We start from the raw sequence: 26,972 nt of genomic DNA, 5'->3' as shown, positions 1-26,972 counted from the left end.
ACCGAGGAGAGTTATGCTAAATTAGCTAAGTATTTCATTGCTTAAATGTTTATTTCTTTGTTATTTTAAATTTTAATTATTTAATTTTAATTGTTTATTTATATGTAATTAATTATTTAATTAAATTGTTTATTTTTCTGTTCATTTAATATTTAATATATTATCTAAATTATGATTATTTTTATTTACATTGGCCAGATATTGCTATAATATGAGATGAATTAATACTGGTCAGCATTTTTTATTGAGAAGGATAACAAAAATCGCTTCAAATATTTCTTTATGGCCCTTGGACAATGTGTTCGAGGGTTTCGAAATGCAGTGCGACCCCTAATCTTAGTCGACGGTACAACCCTTAAAGCGAGATACGGGGGCAAGTTGATTATTGCAACATGCCAAGATGCGAACATCCAAATTTACCCTCTTGCGTTCGGCATAGTTGACGGAGAAAATGATGTAGCAATGAGTTGGTTTTTCACGAAGTTGAGGGAAGTAATTGGAGATGTCGAAAATCTTGCATTCGTAACCGATCGAGGGCAGTCAATAATAAATGGTATCGCCGAAGTCTTCCCCGAGGCACATCATGGTTATTGTATGTACCATATACAGGGAAACTTGAAGACCAGGTATCGAGGCAATGGCATCGTTGCGTTGTTTAGGAGAGCTGAAGAGGCTTACAGTTTTGAAGAGTTTGATAAGTTCATGGTCGAAATAGACAGTAAATCACATGCTACATGGGAGTATTTAACAGAGATGGGGATTGAACATTGGGCATGATCACATTTTCCAGGACGTCGATACAATATGATGACGTCGAACAATGCGAAGTCGCTTAACACTTTAGTCAAGAAAGATCGAGAGTTACCAATTCTCGCAATGATTGAGAACATTCGTGACAAGCTACAACAGTGATTTCAGGATCGACGCGAGGAATCACAGAGTTGTGCAAGTGTGCTAACCCCGGCTCAAGAAGATAAGCTCTTCAAGACTCTAGATGTGGCAAGAAAGGTATATGTAGAACCACTGGATCGATTTCGCTTTTCCGTGAGATGTGCACGTAATTTCGGATACATTGTGGATTTGAATGATAACACGTGCACGTGTAAACAGTTTCAGTTGGAGAGTTTTTCGTGTACAGATGCAGTGACAGTGGCTATGCATAGAGGATTACCACCACACACCTTATGCAGTATGTATTACATGAATGATTATTGGAGAGCAACATATGCGGAAACAATATTTCCTGTACCAAATGAAGTCGAGTGGGAAGTGCCCGACCACATTCTCCCACTGAATAACTTGTTGCCACCAGCAGTTGGACCACGTACTCCTGGACGTACACGTACGTCTAGAATACCATCTACCGGAGAGTTTCTCCAACCTCGTAAATGCGGTAGGTGCAGTGCAACAGGGCATACTAGAAGATATTGTACAAGTCAGATTCCTCTACATGACAATGTAACGGATGTGTAATTTTAATAACTATTGGCAATGTAATTATTTATAACATTGACGTTAATTATTTATACATATTATTTATGTGAATTATTAGATTTAGTATTTTTTCAAACATTTCATTCATTACATTCATTTGTTATGCATATTATTTATGTTAATTATTTGAAATCGAAGCTTTTTCTAGGCACTGCATTATACGGTAGGCTGCATTGTAAAATAAATATTTAAATATTACATAAATAATCAACATTTTACAATTCTTTCGTAATTACAAATAAATGAATGAACTATACAATGTTTAAATAAATGTAAAAATATGTACAATTATTTACGGATCCCCATTAAATTCAAATAAATCACATACTAGTTTATTTCTCTAATTTTGAATCCATGCCTGGTTGATTGCATCAACCTTATGTGCCATACTAAAAAATTCTATGTACTTGATTACAAACATGTCGCAATCACCTCTACAATTAAACAATGTTGTATTAGCACATCGAAAATTAGTTAGAACCTAATATGTAAATGACAAAAAGAAAATTACAAACACTTACGATATTTGTTGTCTCACCGTCGTTGTGTTCCGCACGTTGGCCAATCTGTCCTGTACAGTGATGTTCGCTTGTCTAGTCATCATGGGAACGATCACAGACACCGACTCTAGATTTTGCTCGAGCTGGCTTTGTGTCAGGCATGAATGATCGGGGTCGTACACATATATCGTGGAGTCGGCGAATACGATTTCCACTGTAATGTAGTGATGATTCACACATACTGGTATGTACATATGCGTACAGCCATCCCATAGCTTTCCACCGACACTCGGCTACATCCCTACGACCCATTCCATCATATATTCCGGCACCGTGTACTCGCTACCCATAGCTTGGAATGACTGGTACTCAATGTCAATAGTACGGATGAACTCGGTGTTCAATATGAGTCTGTCAGGAATGTTGAACGATTTTGGATGTCTTTCAGCACGATCTCGTAGCAAATCCATGCTCAAGTCGATGTGCTACATCAAGAAACACCAATAAAGAAAGGAGTTAATCTATGAATTTCATTCAAAAAATTGATTTTGAACATACATAATAAATAACAATATTTTCATTTCACTTACATCGTCGGCGAGCCAAGCCCCCGAAGTGGTGATGTCGTGGAACCACTTGTAAGCATTTGAGATCGTCTTCTCAGCAATCATGCGGCTGGCCCTGAAAAAATAAGAACAGAATTTTTAGTTATAAGAAGTATACATGTGTCAGAGTCTGCGTCTGCGTACTATACTAATTATATAAAATAAAAAACTTACCCAGGCTGCAGTGCTCTCCACTCTGTCTCAAAGGCTTTCCACTTGGCGTGGTCCACCTCCCTGAATAAATTCGGGTGCGTCCCATCGACGAACCTTCTCCTCTTCGCCTCCGCGGTAAAGGGAGAAAGAACATACTATGATGATACCCTTGGCCTCTTGCCGACCACCCGCTCCACCAAGTCAATGGCCATCGTCCTCTCCTCATGCGTCTCGAGAATCTCCATCTCCCCAGCTATCGGGACGACCCCCTCGCCCGCTATCAGGACCACCTCCTCCGACACAAAGACCACGTCCGGCGAGTCTGGCGTCTTCTCAGGTACCACCTCCACCTCCACCTCCGATACCCTCTCCTCCTCCGGTGCCCCCTCGACATCCCCGGGTATCCTATGCACGGGTACCACCTCCACCTCCAGTACCATATCCTCCTCCGGTGCCCCCTCAGCATCCCCAGGTATCCCCTACACGGGTACCACCTCCACCTCCACCTCCGATACCCCCTCGACGTCCTCAGGTATCCCCTGCACGGGCACCCCCACCTCCTTGGGTATCCCCTCTGCATCGGGGTGACGTCATCTCGGGTACCACCTCCGCCTCCATCTCCGGTACCCTCTCCTCCTCGGGTACCCCCTCCACGTCCTCAGGTATATCCTACACGGGCACCCCCTCCACCACAGATATCCTCTCTCGCTCCTCCATCCCATCGTGTCATTTAAAAATAAATCAAATGCAGCAACTGATGGCCACGATGAGTCAACATACCCCATCTGACCCCCTCCCCCCTGATAACCACCGACCCTTCCGTCATTCCCTCCGTCCCGATAGCCGCCAGTCCCTCCGTCTCGATAGCCACCAGTCCCTCTGTCACCCCCTCCGTCACGATAGTGACCTGTCCCTCCGCTACCTCCTCCATCTCGATAATCGCTCGTCTTACGCAGGCCTGCTATGTCACCCCGTATCGCTGCAACCTCAGCATGAAGGTCTCCTAACACAGCTCGTAACATCGCGACATCATGTCGTAACTGTGCCATGTCCTCGAACTCAGCTCGTAGTGTCACGACATTATCCCATAACTCTGCCATGTCTCCTCTCATCTCCATCAGGAGTTCGAACAAATCAATCGTCGAAGTACATGGACTAGGTGCAGGAGGTGATACTGGACGGCCCTCCTGAAAAAATAACTATTACAAATGAATAACCTAACAAATAAAACAAAACGACAATCGAAGAATTATTTTTAAGTAACATACTCTATCTCGATCAACACTGGACTCAGGCATCCGAACCTCTGGCGTAACTGGACGTGATCTTCTCAGCGGAGGTGACATCCTCGCTGGACGTGCTCTCCTCGGTGGAGGTGATATCCTCAATGGAGGTAGTACTGAACGATCCTCCTGAAAAAATAAATATTACAAGTGAAGCACTTAATTACAAGATCAAAGCGATATTCAACAAATCTTGCATAGTAACATACCCTATCTCGATCCATCCTGGACTCAGGCATCTGATCGTCATGCGCTGTACGAAGAGGCAATTCGCGAATATAAAACTGACTCTCCTCCTCGATCAACGGTGCCAATTCAGTGAGGACTTCAAGCTGTCATTTTGATATGTCATAGTTAATGACTATGTATTCAGATTGTAAAAAGACGTACAACATAAATAACAATTGTATAATACGTACCTCAGGATCGTCGAGGAGAGCCGATAACTGTCTGGCAAGAGGCTTATCTTGTGCTCGCCAGTGATGCATCCGAGGATAGCGTGTCTCTCCTCTCCTCACATACCGACTGGCCAAGATGGGGACAGTCTCGTACACCCATATCTGAAACAATTACAATTATTATGTATAGAATTCAATAAAAAAAGTGTAGATAATTCATTAACTTAAACATATACCTGCAGCGCCAACGGCAGTCCATATGCATCGTACTTGCGCTCGGGCTTATCCCCCTTTGGCATTGAAAACCCCCTCCTAAACACACGTAATGTATGAAGAAAACATCTCCAGTCCCATGGGTAGTTGTTGAAGGCATCAATATCATCAACAACCTCCAAATGGAAAATGTCAATCGATGTCGTCTTGTGATGACACCGGAGTATGCTCTCGATGATAAGCACCAAGCCCAACTTCAGCCTATCAGACATCCGATCACATCTCCTTAATGCATCTCCTAACTGCGCTAGAGTAACCGTCGTCTGTCCATGAAAATATTCATTCAACAGTCTCCTGTTCCTCGGAACACAGGCTCTCGCCTCTGCATCGTCCGTACATCGCAATCCAGTGACGAGGGCAAACTCAAATATGGAGAACGTGGCTACCTTGCCCTCAAGATCAAAATGGAGGGCGTCTCCGTTAATTGGCTTCAGCAAGCGACATAACAAGGTATCGAGCAGCTGCCCAGACCACTGTACATCATGCAACGAATACAATGGCCATAAGCATGATCGACGTAATATATCTGCGTGATCGTCATCCAACAAATCTAATACTAAAGCAAAGCTGGTAAAGTTACAATTCGACGTAACTTTACCAGGGATCTATCTGACAACGTCGTCCAGATGATATTCCATCCTACAAAATTTCAAATATTAGAACCCTATGCAAATGATGTTCGATAAATAAAAATATTAAAAATATATACTAACACACTGCTACTAGATGCAATAACCAATCGATAACGGAATAAACAAAATGAACGTAAATTACTATTTTTCATATACTTAATTTGCTAATTTGATCGTTTATTTTAATATTTTAATTGCTTATTTTAATTATTTATCTAACACTTAATTTACTTTTTCATTTTTAATTAATGTTTAAACACTTATTTTAATTCTTTACGCATATCGCTTATTTCATATTTACAAATTTATTTTAATTGCTTCGTAAAAAATTAATTTAATTGACATTTTCATATCCTAATTTAATTGTTTATTTTTATTATTTCACAAATGTTTATATATTTATTTAAATTCTTTATGCATATTACTTATTTAACATGTAATTAATTATTTTAATAACACTTATTTTGATCGTTTATTTTAATATTTTAATTATTTTTCTAACACTTAATTTACTTTTTCATTGCTAATGAATGTTTAAATGCTTATTTTAATTATTTACGCATAATACTTATTTCATATTTACAAATTTATTTTAATTTCTTTGCAAAAACTTAATTTAATTAATATTTTAATTTTCAAATTTAATTGCGTATTTTTATTGTTTTACAAATGTTTAAATATGTATTTAAATTATATATATATATATTTAAATATTTCTTTTAATAATTTTACTAACACTTATTTTGATATTTTAATTGCTTATTTTAATTATTTTTCTAACACTTCATTTACTTTTCATTTTTAATGAATGTTTAAAAACTTATTTTAATTATTTACGCATAATATTTATTTCATATTTACAAATTTATTTTAATTGCTTCGCAAAAAATTAATTTGATTGATATTTTAATTTTCAAATTTAATTGCGTATTCCTTTTTTTTTTTACAAATATATATATATATATACACACACACACACATTATAAAAAGAGTTCAAGATTTTATTTCAAGGCAGAGCGAATTCAGCAAGAAGAAGTTTTATCTTTTTATTGTAATTTGTTCTCTCAAATACTTTTCAATTATCATTGTAATATTTAAATCTTCTTCAATTTTCAATAAAATTATCTATTTTCATAAATTTATGTTCCTCTATTTCATCTCCTACCCCCTGGGTCTTTTATGGTATCAGAGCCATAAGTGAAAAGAAGTGAGATTAGTCTAATCTTATACGATAGACTGTTCAAAATAGGTGAGTCTGGTTTAAACCTGGATGTCTGCTGAATAGACGTTGGCCAGCCCTGTAGACGTTGGTCAGCCGTGTAGGTGGTCCCGTTTGTAGGCTTGGTAAGAATCCTATTTATCCCATTTTGCTGTTTTTATTGTGTAATTTTATTTTGATTTCATTATTTTCAATTATGTCTTCGGTTTCTAATTGGTTTAGGAGATCTAGGTCTAGAAATAGATCACAAAATCAAAATGAAAATAGTTCAAATGTTTTTCAAAATGAAGAAGAAGTTGACAATGCATCAAATTCATCTGCATCTGTATCAAATGATTTCAATTCAAATGAACTTCAAATTGCAAAAATCGAACAATAACTTCAAAATTGGACTATTCCAAAGATAGACAAACATTCTATCTATGAAATAGGAAAATTTGATTTTACTCAAAATTATGTTATCAAAACTTTTGAACAAACTATTTCAATTAATAGTTCAAATGCATTCATTAATTTATTTTCAAAAGAATCAATTGAATCTCATAGAAAGAGATTTAAATATCTTCATGTTGGTTTAGTTCAAATTGCTGTCAAACCTTTGTTTAGACTTGGTCTAGACATTCCTATTCTCATTACTCTTAGAGATAAGAGACATCTTAATTTTAAAAACTCTCTACTTTCACTCCTTGAATCAAATCTTGAAAGTGGTCCAATTTTTTCAAATTGTTATCCAAATTTCTCAATAAAACTTTCAGATGGAGCAGTTTTGAATGCTCTAAATCTTCATATTCAGACTAGAAATCTTGAGTTTGATAGTCGTTCAAATGCTTTTGCTGTTATTTACAGAATTTATTACAAACTCATGAATACTCAACTCAATATAGGCGCTCTTAGATCTTCTCCAAAAGAAGAAAGTCTTTTGGTTGAAGTTAATCCTTTTCATTCAAGTGTCGAAATTCCTAAAAGAATTCCCTGGAATCTTCAATCCAGAAATTTAGAATGGAATTTTGATAATATTAAAGCTCCAACTCCAGTTCAAACAAATTCTACTCCAAATGAGATTTTAACTTTTTCTGATGGAAAAGCTAAAGTTATTTTTCAAGGATCTTCATCTAGAATTCCGAGATCTAACTCTTCTAGATCATCTAGATCTGAAGAAAGAATTAAGAATTCTTTCCAACCTTCAAGAAATTCTACTTCATCTTCTTTTAAAGGAGTCGATTTTACTCCTATTATTCCAAATCCTTTTTATCAACCTAAAGAAAAAGAAGAAGACTCAGAACAACCAGAGTCTCCTACCTTTTCTGACATGGTTCCTCCTTCAAATTCCGATCTTGATCATCAATGTAATGTAATTTCTTCTAAAACTGATAAAAGAAAACAGTTCAAATATGATCAAGATATTCACGTAAAAAATTTTCGAAAAACTTTTAGAAATCAATTCTCTTCAAAAGAAAAAGAACAATTTTGGGAAGATTATTTTGAATCTTCTTCAGAATTAAGTTTTTATGACTGGATTCAAATCAAAGTTTTTGGAAAAAAACCAGAAAAATCTCAAATTTTCACTACAAAAAATTCTTCAAAATCTTGGAAAACTCCTGAAGGAAATACATTCCAATCAATTCATCCTCCTTTACAAGATATTTCATTTACCCATTGTAAAACTGAAATTCTTGCATCTCCACTCAAACGAGTTCCAAATTCTAAAGAACGACTTGACGAATCTCAAGTTGTTGCTAAAGATATCAAAAATATTCAAGCTCAAAACAATTTTACTAATATTGTTCTTCAATCTGTTTGTTCTCAACTCAACCGTATTTAATCAAATTCTGAATTCGAAACTTCTACTGTTCCAAAAGATTCTTTTAAAGAATATCGAGACAGTAAAAGTAAAGATAAGAATATTTCAAAACCATCTTCATCATCTCCTATTTTCAAAAATAATGATATTATTCCTACTTTTGGAAAATCTTCACAATCTCTTTCAACAGAAAATGAAGTTCTTTCAGAACTTGTTAATCAATTAAAAAATTTTCATGTTTCAAAAAATATCAATACTATTGATTTTGATGAAATTGAAAATCAATTTGTTGATAAAAAATTTGATCAGATCAACAAACTTAGAAATTCTGATTATCAAAATCTTCCAAAATTCTATCCTCGTCCTTCTTTTCCAGATCAACTTTTCGAAGAAAAGTTACCTGCTCAAAGATCATACGATGGATCTTCCGGTGTTGAATGGAACATTGATGGTCTTACTGAACAACAAATTATCAATCTTTTAGGACAAATGACTATTTGTTACAAAACCATTTTGGCAAAAGGAGCCACAAGGCTTCAAGCTACAAACAATATTGTTCTTGGATTCACGGGACAGCTTGGTCAATGGTGGGAAAATTACCTCTCATCAACTTCAAAAAATATAATTTTTTCTGTTGTTAAACGTGATGAAAATAATAGTATTATTACAAATGAAAATGGAGAACCAATTAATGATAGCTATTCTGTTCTTGGATTAGCTATTATCAAACACTTTATCGGTACTCCAGAAAACTATATTCAATTTCAAAACGATATTCTTATGAATTTAAGATGTCCAAAACTTCAAGATTTTCGATGGTATAAAGATATGTTTTTAACACATATCATGCAAAGAGAAGATTGTCAACAATCTTTTTGAAAAGAAAAATTTATTTCAGGACTTCCAAAACTTTTTGCCGAAAAAGTGAAAAATTCAATTTTAGAAGAAAACAACGATCTTCAAAATCTTACCTATGGTGAAATTATTAATTTCATTAATAAGGAAGCTCTCAATTTATGTAATGATTTAAAACTTAAATCTAAATTGAAAGCAGAAAAGGTTCAAACTCAAAATGAGTTAGGATCATTCTGCGAACAATATGGATTTGAGAAAATCTTACCTCCTTCTTCAAGAACAAGAAAAACTTTTCATAAGAAAAGATTTTCAAAAAGAAAATATTCTCCTGAAGAAAATTTACATAAAAAGAAATTTTCAAAAAGAAAGTGATTTTCTAAAAGAAAATTTGCAAAAGATTTTCAAAAGAAAAATTCAAAAGTTACATGTTGGAAATGTAACAAAACTGGTCATTATTCTAATAGATGTCCTCTTAAAGAAAAAATTAGTACTCTTCAAGTTGATGAAGATACTAAAATTCAGCTTCTAAATCTCATTCAATCTAGTTCTGATAATGAGTCTAACTCTGAGTTAGAACAAGTCTTTCTTAATCAAGAAGATTCTGATTATGAATCTACTCAAAACTCTGATTCTTGTACTTCTTCATATGATAAAGAAATTTGTGGTTGTAAAACTATAAATGTCTTAACAGGAGAAAAAGAAATTATTCAAAATATCATTGATAGGATTGATAATCCTAAACTCAAAAATAAATTTTCATCTTTGCTTTCTTCCTCTACATCAAAAGAAGATTTTGATGACATCAATCTTACAAATATTCTTCGTCGTGCTCAAAAGGAATTTTCAAAAGTTTCTAAACCTTCAATTCCTGATCTTCAAGGTGAAGTTAAGGAAATGAAATCTCAAATTTCAAAACTTGAAAAACATGTTCAAGATATTCGTATGGAAGTAGTTTGTCTTAAAGCAAAAGACTTAACCAACGAATATTATTCTCAAAACAAAGGAAAATCCAAAGTTTCCTCAAAAACTCCTTCTCATCACTCCCATCATTCTGAATCATCTTCATCTGACTTTTCGTCTACTTCAAAGTTTCCTCAAACTGAAGAAGAAAAGATTAATGTTATTAATCGAATTCAACTTCAGAAATGGTACTGCAATATGACTATTGTAGTCAACAAAGAATTTAAATTTACTTCTAGAGTTCTGATAGATTCAGGTGCTGATCAAAATTGTATCAAAGAAGGACTTATCCCTACAAAATATTTTGAGAAAACTACTGAACGCCTTTACGGTGCTAGTGGTAAAAAACTCAATATTAATTACAAAATCTCAAAAGCCCATGTTTGTAATTCAAATATTTGTTTAAAAAAAAAATTTTATTTGGTAAAAGATCTGGATCAAGATGTTATTCTTGGTACTCCTTTTATTGTTCAAATATATCATTTTAAAGCTGATTATAAAGGATTAACTACAAAGATTTTTGGAAAGAAAATTCACTTTGAATTTTCAAATCCTCCTTATAAAAATGTTAATTCTTTAAAGGAAGCTGCAATTTCAAAAATTATTCATAATATTAATTTAAAAAGAAATCATATTCAGTTTCTCAAAGAAGAAATTTCTTTTCAAAAAACTGTAAAAAGATTAGAAGAAGATTCTTCTATCAAAAAACATGTTTCAAACTTACAAAAGAAAATTGAACAAGAAATTTGTTCAACTATTCCAAATGTTTTTGGGATAGGAAGAAACATATTGTTTCTCTTCCTTACAATTCTGATTTTCATGAATCCAAAATTCCTACAAAATCTCGTCCTATTCAAATGAAAAAAGAATTACTTGATTTTTGTATCAAGGAAATCAATGATCTACTTGAGAAGAATTTAATTTGTTCAAGTAAGTCTTCATGGAGTTGTTCTGCATTTTATGTTAACAATTCTGCTGAAATCGAACGAGGTGTTCCACACCTTGTTATCAATTATAAACCGCTCAATACTGCTCTTCAATGGATTCGATATCCAATTCCTCAGAAGAAAGATCTTCTGAATCGTCTTTCAAAAGCTATCATCTTCTCAAAATTTGATATGAAGTCAGGATTCTGGCAAGTTCAAATTAAAGAAGAAGATAGATACAAAACTGCATTTAATGTTCCTTTTGGACAATACGAATGGAATATTATGCCTTTTGGTCTCAAAAATGCCCCTTCTGAATTTCAAAAAATCATGAATGATATTTTTAATTCATTCTCAGATTTCATTATTGTTTACATTGATGATATTCTTATTTTTTCAAAATCCATTGACCAACATATCAAGCATATTCATACATTCATACATGTTATCAAGAAAAATGGTTTAGCAGTCTCTGCTAAAAAGATTGTTTTGTTTCAAACAAAAATTCGTTTTCTTGGTCATATTATTCAAAACTCTTCAATTACTCCAATTCAAAGAAATCTTGATTTCACTGACAAATTTTCAGATGAAATCAAAGAAAAAACAAGTTTGCGACGTTTTTTAGGTTGTGTCAATTATGTGGCCGATTTTGTCAAAGATATTCGTCAAATCTGTGCCCCATTATTCAAAAGATTACAAAATAACCCTGACCCATGGAGTTATGAGTGTATGCATGCGGTTCAAAAGGTGAAAAAGTTGGTCAAAAATATTCCGTCTTTCAATTCTTGACCCTACAGTTTCAATTATCATCGAAACAGACGCCTCAAACATAGGATTCGGTGGTGTGTTAAAACAATTACCCCTAGGATCGTCAAAAGAACAGTTTGTCAGATTTCATAGTGGAGTCTGGTCTGGACCTCAAATCAACTATTCAACTATCAAAAAAAAGATTCTTTCAATAGTTCTCTGTATCTCAAAATTTCAAGATGTTTTGATCAATAAAAAATTTATTTTGAAAACCGATTGCAAAGTTTCAAAAGATGTTTTACAAAAAGATGTAAAAAAAACTTGTTTCAAAACAAATCTTTGCAAGGTGGCAGGCAATTTTGTCCTGTTTTGATTTCGAAATTCTATATATTCAAGGAAAATCAAACTTTTTAGCAGATTTCCTCACAAGAGAGTTTATTCAAAAGAGTGAGAAAAATGAGTTGGGCTAAGCGAGTTGAAGAAGAAGAGGATACTCAAAATCCTTTTCAAACAAAAACCTCAAAAAAGAAGAAAAGTTCAATTCCCTTCTTTGATGATCCCCCAAAGGATCAAAAGGAAGCTTCTCCTCAAATACCCTTTCAACCTTTATCAAAAAATCCGATCAAAATAAATTTAAGCAAAAGGCTGAGTCTTCAAAAGTTGAATCTTCAACCCCTTCAAACTTCAAAAAGGCCGTTCAAAGTTCTGGTAAACTTCCTCAAATCAACCCTCCAAATTCTTTCAAATACTTTACTAAGAGTCTTTCTGATTATGTTCTTACAATGGAAAGTTCTTGGATCAATAAATATGGCGGTCTTGATGATTGCCTTGAAAGTATTCTTCCAGAAAACTTTTGGTTCATGCCCTCAAATATTCAAAAAACCAGAGATTATTATGAAACCATTCTTCTTTTGACTGGTTCTGCAATAATTTCTCATACTCCTGAACCAAGAGACAAATCAAAAATCATGTTTTCAAAAATTTCAATTACAAGAGTTCTGTCTTATGAAGACTGGGGACAGAATCCTTGTGAAGAAAAGAGACTTCGTCTCTCAAAAACATTTTTTACTTGTCAAGAGACTTTCAATTACTTTGACTACCAGAATGTTTGGTATAAGGTTCTTCTTTTTAGACCAGTTACCCATTCTTGGTTCATTATTTTCAATCAAAATTGCAATCCTCATTTCTCGAGTTGGTTTCAAAATTGGTTTCAGTATCATGGACTTGAAGAACAAATCTTACCCAGTCTAGTTCTTCAAGGATATGAATACTTCAAAAAAGAGGCAAAACCTTTTCTTAAGCCTCAAGAAAATCTTTTGTTTCAATTTGCTTTCAATATGAAAGTTTCATGGATTTTCTGTTGGGATTTTTTCCATTATGAAAATCTTCAAGATATGTTCTCAACCCACAAAATTACAAGAAGATTCAAGATCAAATGGTGGGCAAAATTCAAAGAAACAAATTGTTGTCCAAAAGCAGTTCAATCATGGATTCAAGAGCAATGAAATTTAGGTGTACCTAAATTCTCAAAGAAAGAACAAGAAGATCAAGCTGATTTTTTGACTGAAAAACAAAGAATCATTGCAATGTTATCAAAATGTAAAGATCCTAAAGAATTGTTAGAAATTTATGATCAAATTTCTAAACAAAGATCTTCAAAAGTTTCTGATGATGATCAAGATGAAGAATCTCAATACTCGCAAGAAACAGATAATGGTGATGACCTAGTTGATCTAGGTGATGACTACACTGAATATCTTGCTCAAGAGAAAGCTGCTAAAGCTTCAAAGAAAACTTCAAAATGACTACATGGACCCAATTTTCTCGATGAATTTAGAAAATTTAGGGTCTTCAGATCAAGAGAGATTTTGCTTAATCTTTGTCCAATTCAAAATCAGTGGTGCAATATTTGTCAAGATTCCCATCAACTTTGCGTCAGACATCAATATCTACTTTAATAAAGAAAAAGATCATCTTTATTAAAGGAAGTCAAAAATTGGAAACTTTTGACTAAAGTTGATACTGCTTTTCAAGATGTTTCATTATGATGTCGTCCACTCTTCTTTTCTAGATTCTTTCTCCTAAATGAAAGAAATTTCAAGTCCGAACTTCATTATAAAAAGAGTTCAAGATTTCATTTCAAGGCAGAGCGAATTCAGCAAGAAAAAGTTTTATCTTTTTATTGTAATTTGTTCTCTCAAATACTTTTCAATTATCATTGTAATATTTAAATCTTCTTCAATTTTTAATAAAATTATCTATTTTCATAAATTTTTGTTCCTCTATTTTCATCTCCTACCCCCTGGGTCTTTTATGGTATCAGAGCCATAAGCGAAAAGAAGTGAGATTAGTTTAATCTTATACGATAGACACTGTTCAAAATAGGTGAGTCTGGTTTAAACCTGGATGTTTGTTGAATAGACGTTGGTCAGCCCTGTAAACGTTGGTCGGCCGTGTAGGTGGTCCCGTTTGTAGGCTTGGTAAGAATCCTATTTATCCTATTTTGCTGTTTTTATTGTGTAATTTTATTTTGATTTCATTATTTTCAATTATGTCTTCGGTTTCTAATTGGTTTAGGAGATCTAGGTCTAGAAATAGATCACAAAATCAAAATGAAAATAGTTCAAATGTTTTTCAAAATGAAGAAGAAGTTGACAATGCATCAAATTCATCTGCATCTGTATCAAATGATTTCAATTCAAATGAACTTCAAATTGCAAAAATCGAACAACAACTTCAAAATTGGACTATTCCAAAGATAGACAAACATTCTATCTATGAAATAGGAAAATTTGATTTTACTCAAAATTATGTTATCAAAACTTTTGAACAAACTATTTCAATGAAGCCCACGGCCCAAAATAACGGCCGGCCTAGTCAACTGGGTCAACCGGGCCGACCGGCGCTGGACTTCCATTTCCGGCCATGGAGATCGTCGGAAAACTCCATTTCCGGCGATCTCCACTCCTTCCCAAGCAATAAGAACCCAAATTCCACATTTACACAAGGATTTCTCAACACATATATATAAAATCATACTTTTTTCCAAAAATAAAAATAAAAACATGATTATTTTTTATTTTTTTTTGTATAAAAATCTTACCTTCTTCAGAGATAAATGGCCAACTGGGTCTCCTGTTTTTCCTTATTTGTCAGTGACTGGGTCGATTGTGCTACAGTACTTTTCCACTCGCCTTCTGCTTCTTTTTCCTTGCAAGTCCTGAGGAGTAAAATTGAGTTTCTCTTGATTTTTGTTGGTTTTCACTGTTTTAAATAATTTTGCCTTTTTTTTTTTAACCGGTCAAAGGCCTCTTTGGAAAACTGGCCGGGTCAACCGGCTGTTGCACTAATTCCTCCAAAAATCACCCACCCACCCTATTTGTGATAGGCCCAATAAGGGGCCTGTGAGCCTCAGCCTGGCAAACAAGCAAAGTCCGAGGTTTTGAGTTTGGCAAATTAGATCCATGTTTTCTTTTGTGTGCAACCTACTTATCCACAGCACCTTAGACTCCCTAAACGCCCATTTCGAACACAGCAACTCATACAACAATTCAGACAGCAATTCAAACAATTTCATCTTCAACAATTCACCAAAATCTCAACAAAACTCCGCATATATATCAATTTCAAAAACCATATTTTTCTTTCCTCTGGATACCAAAAAAAATAACGCAGTCCAAGAACAATAGACAAAGCACGATGGCCAATGGACATAAAATTATTTCCAGACAAAGGAAAAATGACTTCACAGCTTATGCAACTGTTTACTCAATTCCACTAAAGAATTAGGATAATCTATCACTCAGTTCAAAGTCATAATTTAAATTAAAGTTGAAGAATATTCACTAAATCACATGTATGTCCACTCCAACAAAAAAATATCCTAAAATTACAGTAGCGTAGGGATGTCAATAAGTCAAGCCGAGCTAGCTCATGAGTCAAACTTGAGGTTTGAACTCGTCTCGAGCAAAAATGATTTGGGCTTCGACTCGGGCCTTATCAAGCCGAGCCGAACCAGCTCACTTTTTAACAAAAATAAAAAATAAAACACCTTATCTTCCAAACCAATGGCGTCAGAGGCCAATAGCTTTGCTCGTCCATCAGCCGCATTGCATTCCAGTTGTGCATTAGCACAGTCACTTTTTAAAGCTTCTATTTCCACCTACAGATATCGATCAAGTTAAAGGCCTTCTAATTATGCTAAAAGAAGGGTAATTGGCTAAGGCTATATTACCCTTAGTATTTGAAAAGAAAATTGGCCTTTCATGTTAACGGAGCAACCAACGGTAAGTAGATGGAATGACATTTTTGGCAATTAAAGGTGAAAATAGGCGTTAAATTGCCAAAACATGAAACATATGGACGTTTGCACAAAACAGTGAAAGGTGAGAACTTTTTGTACACACGCACACTCTCTCTTTTAACACACTAGCACATCTAAGTTACTATAAGTCAGTGCAATCTTCAACTCGTCTAAGAATTATTAGCAAGCAATATTTGAAGGGTTTTAGTTTTAGAGATACAATGAAAAATCAACACTTTTCTTCACATTTACGGATTAAACAATGTCCGATATTTGTGCAACAAATAATGCATAAGAAAAATCTTATGTATACAGAAAAATAACAATATTACATATTAGATTCAAGTAATATTGACCAATCCATTTTTCTCTTCATTGGGGAAATTACAATGACCGGTTTCCTCCGGTTTTCAGTCAATGTGGAATTTCTGGATTTGATATCTTTGGTGAGTCAAAAGTGAACTGAATATTATCTGCTCTTTCCTCGATTTTTTGGAATGACTCTAATGAGGTCCCACAACAATCAAAAAATCTAGCTACTTGGTCCGTGCCTTCACGTGCTTCTTTTTTGGCTTTATCAGAATTAGACCCACAAATAACATGCATATATGTCAGAATAATTATATCCGAAAGATGGCATAGGACATCGTGACGGTGATTCCATTGTCACATAAACGGATGATAATCTGAACTGAGATGAATATCGTTACTCTTTCATAACACCTTCCAGTACCTACAAGCTTACCGTCCAAACCATTGATTTTCGCATTTCCAATGCTTTTTGTAATTTGCTAATAGCTAATTGTATGGCATGAAACTTGAAAGGCACTTAAGTTTAAGTGACATTAATATCTAATGAATTGATATTCAAGTTCAAAATTGAATTTTTCTTTAGCTATCTTCTATATTCTTTAAGTAAAAACAAAACCATATGTAAATTTTAGCATATCCTTGGCATGTATATATGTTAGAAGAATTATGTCCACCAGAATTACCATTTAGTTCTTCAAAAAAGAAAAAAAAAATCCAAAAGATGGCATTGGACATTGTGTAGGTGACTCCAATGTCACATAAATGGATGATAATCTGAACTTGAGATGAATATCATTACTCTTTCATAACACCTTCCAGTACTTGCAAGCTTACCATCCAAACCATTGATTATCACATTTCCAATGCATTCTGTAATTTGCTAATAGCTAATTGTGTGGCATGAAACTTTAAAGACAAAATTTAAGTGACATTAAATATCTAATGAATTGATATTCAAGTTCAAAATTGAATTTTCTTCAGCTATCTTCTATATTCTTGAAGTAAAACAAAATCATGTGTAAATTAGCAAATTTTTGGCATGCATATATGTTAGAAGAATTATGTCCACCAGAATTACCATTTAGTTCTTCAAAAAAGAAAAATATCCAAAAGACGGCATTGGACATTGTGACGGTGACTCCACTGTCGCATAAATAGATGTTAATCTGAACTTGAGATGAATATCATTACTCTTTCCAATGCATTTTGTAATTTGCTAATAGCTAATCAATTGATATTCGAGTTCAAAATTGAATTTTTCTTTAGCTATCTTCTATATTCTTAAATAATAATAATAATAAATAAAATAAAATTAGCATATTTTTGGCATGCATATATGTTAGAAGAATTATGTCCACCAGAATTACCATTTAGTTCTTCAAAAAAGAAAAAAAAAATCCAAACGATGGCATTGGACATTGTGTAGGTGACTCCAATGTCACATAAATGGATGATAATCTGAACTTGAGATGAATATCATTACTCTTTCATAACACCTTCTAATACCTACAAGCTTACCGTCCAAACCATTGATTATCGCATTTCCAATGCAATCTGTAATTTGCTAATAGCTAATTGTGTGGCATGAAACTGGAAAGACATTTAAGTTTAAGTGACATTAATATCTAATGAATTGATATTCAAGTTCAAAATTGAATTTTTCATTAGCTATCTTCTATATTCTTAAAATAAAAAACAAAATCATATGTAAATTTGGATAAAAAATCATAATTATTGAAAAGAAAATATAAAATTTTGCTGAGTCATTCCTTTTACACAACTTTTGATTTGAGACGGAGCTCTAGTCTCTCTCTCTCTCTCTAAACTTGAATTGAATATGAATTTTTTTGAACATTTGTCTATTTGCTCATGTGACACAACTTTTCAAGCAATCTACAATTGCAATAGAGAAGCCATCGGGACATAGTTCAGTGGTGTAAAGGATAGGAGTGAGGTTACCTCACGCCTTACTGACAGTCGTAATATGGGGGTTCGATTCTTGAGACATGAAATTGGACTCCTTGTAAGCACAGTGTACATGCAGCTCTTGTTCCCTAACCTGATGGGGCACATCCCGCCATTTACCTCCCTCACAAAACTCTTGGAGCGGGACGGTGGAAACCCTCAAAGTTGGAGTTCAACCCTTTTTTTTACAATTGCAATAGAGATACTTTAATGTTTGGCTAGTACTTGTTAAAAGTCACCTAACTTTTTTATCCACATATTTTGTGGGGCTCACAACTACTATATAAACACTTGCCAAACATATACTAAAATATATTATGGGCCAAGGCTCTGTCTTCACCACTAATATCTGTTTGATTTAGCTAAAATTCAGATTTTTAGCGAATTCTGATAAAATCCAATAAAAATATATAGTGGAAAAGTTGATAAAAAAAAATTGTGAATTCCACACACACATATATATATTAAAAATAAGTATAAAAGACCTGAATATTAGAAAATGAAGGGAAAACGAAATGCATCGAACATTCTCAATTTCAAATAACTCAAATAGTCAGACCTGTAAATATCTAGTAATGTTGAAGGAACGAATACATCCGTCTTCAAGCTGACCAATTCCATACGAACCCTTTCCCGGGTTTTTGATAAGATGCCGACAGACTTTAAGTTGTGGTCCAGTCTTCGGAAATACCACGCTGTACTGAGTAGTACTACTGACCATATTATAAAAGCTGGGATGACAAAACATGTGGCCAGGATTTCATCGACTAATCTATAAGAAAGGCCAAACATAAGCCTAATTTACAAAACTAGGAATTTAATGTCTCCCATTTTACTTTTAAGCACTGACGATAAGCAGTCCTTACACTTTCCTCACAGCATGATCTCTCAGAAAGGAAGGAGGAGAAGAACCATGAATTCATGTTCAACCTCTGCAGGTATTCTTATATTAATCAAAAAAGTTTCTCAGGGAACTTATGATGTATTATATGATTCTTGTTTTTGCTAAATAAACTGCACTTTTTGCATGATCTTAATTTGTCGTATATTATGATTGCAATATGTTTTAAGGATTAATTCTTCTATTTGCTAATTCTCGGTTTGGTTTTCAGCAGGACATGAAAGCCAAAAGCCATGCGTAGAGGTTGGTGTGGAACACTCATTTGAGCAAGAAAATCAAAGTAATTTACGTTTTAAAAGGATCTTGAGGCGACTTAGTCTATGAACCTCGACCTCGGACCTTCATCGCCGAGGGTAATAAGAGGCTAGTTGCCAGGTTATAAGCGTTTTATTCCAATAAATTATAAACACATGATGTAGACGCAAAAATGAAAAACTTGGAATTCAGTGGACGTCTTGAATTCTGCGTAGAGTTACCTGTTTTGATCATGTTTGGCTTTGCTTAAAAGCCCAAAAAAGACTAAGTAAGGTCTTCTTTTGGACTTTAGTTCGCTTCAAAGCTCAAATTAAAAAAGCTTACGAAAGGATAATGTATATTCATATTGCTGTGGATCCAACTTCATTCTAGTGTGTGTCAGTTGTTTACACTGCAACTTTCCTTTTACGTGATCATAGTTAGTTTTGTTACACAGTGATCTCCATGGATGCAGAAGCTCTTGGAGTTAATACCAAAAACTACATAACTGGTTAATCAGTCACTTAAGAGGTGTGCTATTTTGCACTAAAATGGAAAATCCACTTTAATCTGTAACAGGAAGATTCCTTCAAAGTGGAGCAACACTGAAAAAATAAAGGAGAAGTCATGTCTAGACCACAAAGGATGATATGCCAATCATCCCGTCTCAAGATGATGCATATACAAGAACAAATCAGATTCACTGACTAGAACATTAAGCCAAAAAAGAAATCATATTCATCTGCAAATTCTGCCCCCAACTTTCTACACATTTTTCCAACGGATGTAATTGACGATAATTAAGATCTCAAATCAAATTCTTAGAGATCCCTTCCCATCCTGCTGAAGCATGTATTCTTTCTTCATTTTTTCCAAGACAGAGTCGTTCGTGCTACCAAAAAAAAAAGAAAAAGAATGACAATGTTAGACAGTTAAAAAGTGAAATTTTGAATTTGGATCAAAACAATCACACTAGCCATGGAAAGCTCAACCATTTGGAATCTAATAAAGTTGCACTAAGAAAAATGTCATCGTTGAAACAAATTCCAAATGTTAAAACGATTAATTATCTAGTTTTCATCTTCCAGATGTCATGTCTTGCGATATTGAAACTAAATTAATAGGTTTTCTATTTATTAGTAATTGAAAGATCAAGAGTATTAGAAAATAAACTGTAAACCGTAAGAGCATCTCCAAGATTCTCTAAATACAGAATGCTCTTTATTTTAAAGAGTCAATATTTAAAAATGAGCTTCAAGAGACTCTATTTTAATTTCTTAAAATAGAGAGTGGTGTTAGGCACTCCAAATTTAGAGAGCTAAACTCACTCTCCATTCTTAATGTGCAATGATTGTTTTAATAAATCCAATATTTCAATACTCTACTTCTTAGACTATTCAAACCACATTTAAATTGACTGATCAATTGACATATAAAAAATTATGTTAAATAAAATATGAAAAGAAATCAATAAATATTTCTTGAGAAAATTAAAATTAAGAGCCAAAAAAAAAAAAAAAAAAGGAGCTTGTTTAAGTGTATAAAAATTTTGACTCTATAATACATAAGACGCTCTTTATAAATAAAGAGTTTCTTGGAAATGCTCTAATATTTTTTTGAAAATAGCATGTATGCAACAATTTCACTATATATGAATTACAATCTTCATAGGGAAGCTGTCCAAGCAACCATTTTTTGGTTTGTTTTTCCTTTTTCTCTTCTTTCACACACACACACACACACACACATACATACAGACATATATGTGTGTGTGTGTTTCCTGCAGGAATGAGGATGGGTGGGTGGGGCTGCGTGTGGAAATTAATTGGATAACACTAGCATTTCATCCCGATATAATAAACTACCAACATGTCATCGCATTCAGCTATAGATGCATGTTTGTCTTCTACAATCAATCCAGAATACTTTTGACCATTTAGTAGCTTCCCTGTGAGCTTTTGCCTACTTATTAATCTAGGATTGCTAGAACTGCATTGTCATTGCTTTGTTTCTACATGTTAATGAGTGCACTTATGTGTATAAAGTTGAACTGAGCATATATGCCAGATTTGCTCTAGGATAGTTTCATAGTTGCTCTTATGGTATTAATACTTGCTCAATTGAGAATCCTCTTTCACAACACCTTGAAATTGAAAAGTCGAGAGATAAATGAAAGTACTATTTTTTGTTTTTCCACAAAAATCCCATAAAGAAATAAAATTATTTTTCTATCTTTGTCAAGCAACCAGCGGTTGGGAAATTTGAAGAACTATCCCTCCCAGAAATTTCAACAAACTACGATAAATTTTTTGGGTTCTCTTGTAAAAAAAAGAAAATGAAAAAATCGATCCTAGCAAATTCTTTATTGGAATCAGAGGATCCTTTGTAATTTTAATTGATTCTTTTATCACAATATCAACTCAGCAACATTTTCAAAATACATATGAAAAAACTTACTACTGATGAAGGCATTGATTTAATTGATTAGCTTGTTCACGACATTTCCAAACAATGGATAATGTCCTTCCGGCTGCGCATTCAGCATATTTTGCCGTGTAATGTTCACATTCCTTTAGTGCCTTCTGCTTCATTTTACTGCGCAAAGCTGAGGTTTTTTATGAATGAATATTTGCATCTTACAAATAAATTCAACAATATAGACATGCAAGGTTATGCAAACTGGTAATATATTCTTTGCTACATAATAAGATACAGAAATTTCTCATAGCATCAAAACTTATTCAAATATGGACACATAGGTTATCTTAGATAGAAGACAGTCGTCACAACTAAAATAATCCTAAAAATGTGGCGGAACATAGCACATAGTGAACATTAACAATTAGAGGCATGCCAATTAATCTTGGGAGATGCAAGTTCTTTCCAATTATACCAATAATTAATGTGAGGAAAACATAAAGTAAATTTCAAACATGGGCAAGCACAGTCCAAATTGCAGCAATTTGTGTCACACAAAGACTTGAAGAAATATTAAAACCATTATGGTTGGCCATCTCCACATATGACCGATTGCATATAATAGTTAAATAGATTAACATAACAATAACTACGCTGCCATGTAAAATAGAATTTGTTAAATTGGGTTGTTCTTTTCTATATTCTATATATGGTTTCTATCTATAACTACAAATCCCGACATGATGACATCAGATGATCTGGTAGAAAATAAAAACAAAAGGAGACCTTTATAGCACGATTTAAACTAAACCGTCGACGTCATCTATGTATGCTGTTGGTCTGTCTTTTCCAAAGTCCGGTTCCAGAGACGTGGAGTGAAATTAGTACACAAATATAATTATGGGAAGAATTTACGATTTTATATATTAATTTCCTCTATTTTTGACACTCGACTACATTCAAAAATTTTTGAATGTATTTTAGGTGCGAAATATAGGGGAAATTAATTTCCACCTTCTTACATTGTTTAACTTTTCCTCAATATAAAATTTTAATTCCATAGAGAGCCTTAAAAGTTGCAGCCTCATAAACATTTTAAATGCACATGGCCAGAACTTTTGCTGAGAAACATGATCCCGAAGTCACCAAGTGTTGGATCTGTTCCCTAATCAAAGGTATCCAGCAGTATTGAAATTATCATTTTCAATAATCCCCTGTGTTAACAATATCCTCAAATCCAAATTGTTCGAGTTCTGCTGGAGTGGTAAATTGCACAACTAGTTACAATATGAATATAATTAGTCTATCCAGAAACTTTTTACATTAATACAGTCTCATTTTTTGCAAGAACATCAACATCAACAAAATAAACTTTATAGATAGTCAATTAGGTGTTTGATGAAGTTGCATTCTCACCCACTAATCTACCCAGATAAAACCTATAATACATACGAAAATTAAACTTTCAGCAGTGTGCAATACCATTCCACTAAGCCGAGTTTTCTTTGGGGAAAAAGGGTGATATCTAAAGTTATCTTCGATAAAATTGGTGGCCGTATCACGAAATAAGAGCTCAGAAGAAATGATAATCCAATAAATCACTTCACGGAAGCAAATGAAATGCATCAACGTCGTGTAATTTGAACATAATAAACCATGAAATAGGGTTTAAGATGGATTTTGATTATAAATATAATTAATAAATAAATAATTTTACCTTCCTCAACTTTCTTCTTGACGAGATTTTCTCTAGCTTCTTCTACGTATCCCATTACTGTGCCGATTAAGTTAACGCTTCCCTTCCAAATCTCTTCAATGGACTCAGCTGTGTGTTTTTGTGTGTGTGTTGGGGCAAGGGGGGCGGGTCGGATTTGGGCTCCGAGACGAATTTTTCCTTTATTCCAAACGAAAACAGTTAATTGCAATTTATCCCCCAAGTTTTCGAATTTTAATTATCACCCCGTGAGGTTTACATAGTTGTTGAATTGGTATGCCATACATTAAAATTTTCATCTAAACTTTTCAACGGTAAATGCAGGCGTAAAATATCTCAATGTTTCCTATTTGAAACCACTAGTGCATAATACCCCTCATTGTCCTGTTCCGTTAGTTCTGTCGTTAAATTCAAAAAAATAGGAAAAAAATGGAAAAAAAAGGACTGAAAAAAAAAAAAGAAAGAAAGAGAACCCCCTACTTATTTGACATAGTGCGCAAAAGTCCGCACCGATTAGAATGGGCAAAAAAGGGTTCATGCTGTCTATTTCCCTACTATAAAAAGGAGAATGTGAAATTACTGTAGAAGTGAACAGTGAGTTAATCAATTTTGTCTCACTATAATATTTTTAATTTTTTTTTCAAGTGGAGAACAAAAACGACGTCGTTTGTCTTAGTATATATTTTATTATAGAATACTTTCAAATTTACTACAACACGCAACTTTCCATGCTATCAATCTTATCTCTCCACTCCATGCTGAATAAAAAAATATTAGCTCAGTATATTTTTAAAATTTAAATAGTTATAACTAAAATTTTGTTTCAAGTTTTTTAAGTTAAAAAAATAATTATAATTGTAGTTAGTTATTATATGTAAAAATATATTAGTTTAAAAAAAAAATTCTTTCTAACTCTCCGTGCACGGAGACTTGAAAAAAAATATATAATTTTAGTTAGTTATTATATGTAAAAATATATTAGTTTTTAAAAAAATAATTTCTTTCTAACTCTCCACCGTGCTTAATTTTTTTTAATTAAGATTTAAAACTTACTTTTCCAATTTTAACTAAATAATATTTATATATTTTTTATTTAATTTTCATAACTTTCTTTTATTTCGTTTTTATTAAATTTTGTTTGAAAATTGTTTGAAAATTTATTTTTTCGATTTAATTTTTTTTATTCTTTTCGTTTTAAAAGGGGTTTTTTAATTTTAATTAAATAATGTTTATTTTTACTTTTAATTATTTCAATTTAATTCTATTTTGTCTTACTGTAGCATTAAAACTTTTTTTTTCCAAGTGTGTGAGCAAAAACGACGCTATTTGTTTTAGTATATATTTTATTATTCAGTACTGCAACACACAACTTTCCATGCCACCAATCTTATCTCTTCATTCTGTGCTGAATAAAAAAATATTAGCTCAATGTATTTCTAAAATGTAAATAGTTAGTTATAATTAAAAAATTGTTTCAAGTTTTTTAAGTTAAAAAAAAATTATGATTGTAGTTAGTTATTATATGTAAAAATATCTTAGCTTTAAAAAAAGTTAAAAAAATAAATTATTTTCTCTCTAACTCTCCGTGCACGGAGGCTTGCAATCTCCGTACATGCAGGGAATACTATATAAAAAGGAGAATGTGAAGTTACTGTAGAAGTGAACAGTGAGTTAATCCATTTTGTCTCACTGTAGCATTTTTAATTTTTTTTTTCAAGTGGATGAGTAAAAACGACGCCATTTGTCTTTGTATATATTTTATTATACAGTACCTCCAAATTTACTGGAACATGCAACTTTCCATACCACCAATCTTATCTCTTCACTTCGTCCTGTATAAAAAAATATTACTTTAGTATATTTCTAAAATATAAAAAGTTAGTTATAACTAAAAAATTGTTTCAAGTTTTTTAAGTTAAAAAAAAAATTATAATTGTAGTTAGTTATTATATGTAAAAATATATTAGTATTAAAAAAAATTTTAAAAATTAATTTCTTTCTAACTTTCCGTGCACGGAGACCTTGTCTCCTTAATTTTTTTTATTTAAAATTTAAAACTTACCTTTTCAATTTTAACTAAATAATATTTATATGTTTTTTATTTAATTTTCATAACTTTCTTTTATTTTGTTTTTATTAAATTTTGTTTGGAAATTGTTTTAAAATTTATTTTTTCGATTTAAATTTTTTTTATTCTTTTCGTTGTAAACGGGATTTTTTAATTTTAATTAAATAATATTGATTTTTACTTTTAATTATTTCAATTTAATTCCATTTTATCTCATTGTAGTATTTTAAATTTTTTTCTTCAAGTGGGTTAGCAAAAACAGCGCCATTTGTCTTAATATATATTTTATTATACAGTATTGTAACACGCAACTTTCCATGACACCAATCTTATCTCTTCACTCCATGCTGAATAAAAAAATATTAGCTCAGTGTATTTCTAAAATGTAAATAGTACGTTATACTAAAAATTTGTTTCAAGTTTTTTAAGTTAAAAAAATTAAAAATTATGATTGTAGTTAGTTATTATATGTAAAAATATATTAGCTTTAAAAAAAAGGTTAAAAAAAATTATTTTCTCTCTAACTCTCCATGCATGTAGGGACTACTATATAAAAAGGAGAATGTGAAGTTACCGTAAAAGTGAACAGTGAGTTAATCCATTTTGTCTTACTGTAGCATTTTTTTTTTAAAGTGGGTGAGCAAAAACGACGCCATTTGTCTCACTGTAGCATTTTTTTTTTCAAGTGGGTAAGCAAAAACGACACCATTTATCTTATTATTTATTTTATTATACAGTACTTTCAAATTTACTATAATACGCAACTTTCCATGCCACCAATCTTATCTCTTCACTCTATGCTGAATAAAAAAATATTAGCTTGATATATTTCTAAAATATAAAGAGTTAGTTATAACTAAAAATTTGTTTCAAGTTTTTTAAGTTAAAATATATATATATATATATATATGATTGTAGTTAGTTATTATATGCAAAAATATATTAGCTTTAAAAAAAAAACTAATTTCTTTCTAACTTTCCGTGCACGGAGACCTTGTCTCCTTAATTTTTTTTAATTTAAAATTTAAAACTTACTTTTTCAATATTAACTAAATAATATTTATATTTTTTATTTAATTTTCATAACTTTCTTTTATTTCGTTTTTATTAAATTTTGTTTGAAAATTGTTTTAAAATTTAATTTTTTGATTTAAAATTTTTTATTCTTTCCGTTTTAAACAGGATTTTTTTAATTTTAATTAAATAATATT

The 26,972-nt window shown here is 32.6% G+C and overlaps 2 protein-coding genes and 2 long non-coding RNA genes across 4 annotated transcripts; 2 read left to right on the top strand and 2 right to left on the bottom strand.

Moving 5' to 3' along the window:
* Positions 1 to 282: 282 nt before the first annotated feature.
* Positions 283 to 1,473, top strand: LOC111400226. Its single transcript, XM_023027653.1, has 3 exons — positions 283 to 771; positions 919 to 1,008; positions 1,111 to 1,473. Exons 1-3 carry the CDS (start codon positions 283 to 285, stop codon positions 1,471 to 1,473), a joined length of 942 nt encoding a protein of 313 aa, XP_022883421.1.
* A 947-nt stretch (positions 1,474 to 2,420) lies between these two features.
* Positions 2,421 to 2,898, bottom strand: LOC111402620. Its single transcript, XR_002704311.1, has 2 exons — positions 2,774 to 2,898; positions 2,421 to 2,675 (listed from the first exon to the last, which is right to left on the bottom strand). It is a non-coding gene; the product is annotated as an uncharacterized LOC111402620 (long non-coding RNA).
* Positions 2,899 to 19,211: 16,313 nt separating this feature from the next.
* LOC111401038 lies at positions 19,212 to 19,971 on the top strand. Its single transcript, XR_002703911.1, has 2 exons — positions 19,212 to 19,364; positions 19,539 to 19,971. It is a non-coding gene; the product is annotated as an uncharacterized LOC111401038 (long non-coding RNA).
* Positions 19,972 to 20,125: 154 nt separating this feature from the next.
* On the bottom strand, positions 20,126 to 23,858 carry LOC111401036 (uncharacterized protein DDB_G0275933). Its single transcript, XM_023028570.1, has 3 exons — positions 23,697 to 23,858; positions 22,019 to 22,166; positions 20,126 to 20,453 (listed from the first exon to the last, which is right to left on the bottom strand). The coding sequence occupies exons 1-3, from the start codon at positions 23,749 to 23,751 to the stop codon at positions 20,375 to 20,377; spliced, it is 282 nt and encodes a 93-aa protein (XP_022884338.1). The 5' UTR covers positions 23,752 to 23,858; the 3' UTR covers positions 20,126 to 20,374.
* Between the last annotated feature and the right edge of the window lie 3,114 nt (positions 23,859 to 26,972).

This window comes from Olea europaea, chromosome 10 (genome assembly GCF_002742605.1).
Source record: "Olea europaea var. sylvestris chromosome 10, O_europaea_v1, whole genome shotgun sequence".
NCBI lineage: Eukaryota > Viridiplantae > Streptophyta > Magnoliopsida > Lamiales > Oleaceae > Olea > Olea europaea.
Note: the sequence above shows the minus strand (reverse complement) of the source record. Positions and strands in the feature narration are given on the sequence as shown.

Bases quoted from the DNA above. Each gene is read 5' to 3' on its own strand.
- LOC111400226 (XM_023027653.1), top strand. From the start codon at position 283: ATGGCCCTTGGACAATGTGTTCGAGGGTTTCGAAATGCAGTGCGACCC. The intron at 772-918 runs GCATGATCACAT...CAGTGATTTCAG, and splicing joins AGATGGGGATTGAACATTGG to GATCGACGCGAGGAATCACA. The intron at 1,009-1,110 runs GTATATGTAGAA...ACGTGTAAACAG, and splicing joins CTCTAGATGTGGCAAGAAAG to TTTCAGTTGGAGAGTTTTTC.
- LOC111401036 (XM_023028570.1), bottom strand. From the start codon at position 23,751: ATGGGATACGTAGAAGAAGCTAGAGAAAATCTCGTCAAGAAGAAAGTT. The intron at 22,167-23,696 runs GTAAAATTATTT...AAAAAACCTCAG, and splicing joins CAAGAAGAAAGTTGAGGAAG to CTTTGCGCAGTAAAATGAAG. The intron at 20,454-22,018 runs GTAAGTTTTTTC...TTTTTTTGGTAG, and splicing joins AATCAATGCCTTCATCAGTA to CACGAACGACTCTGTCTTGG.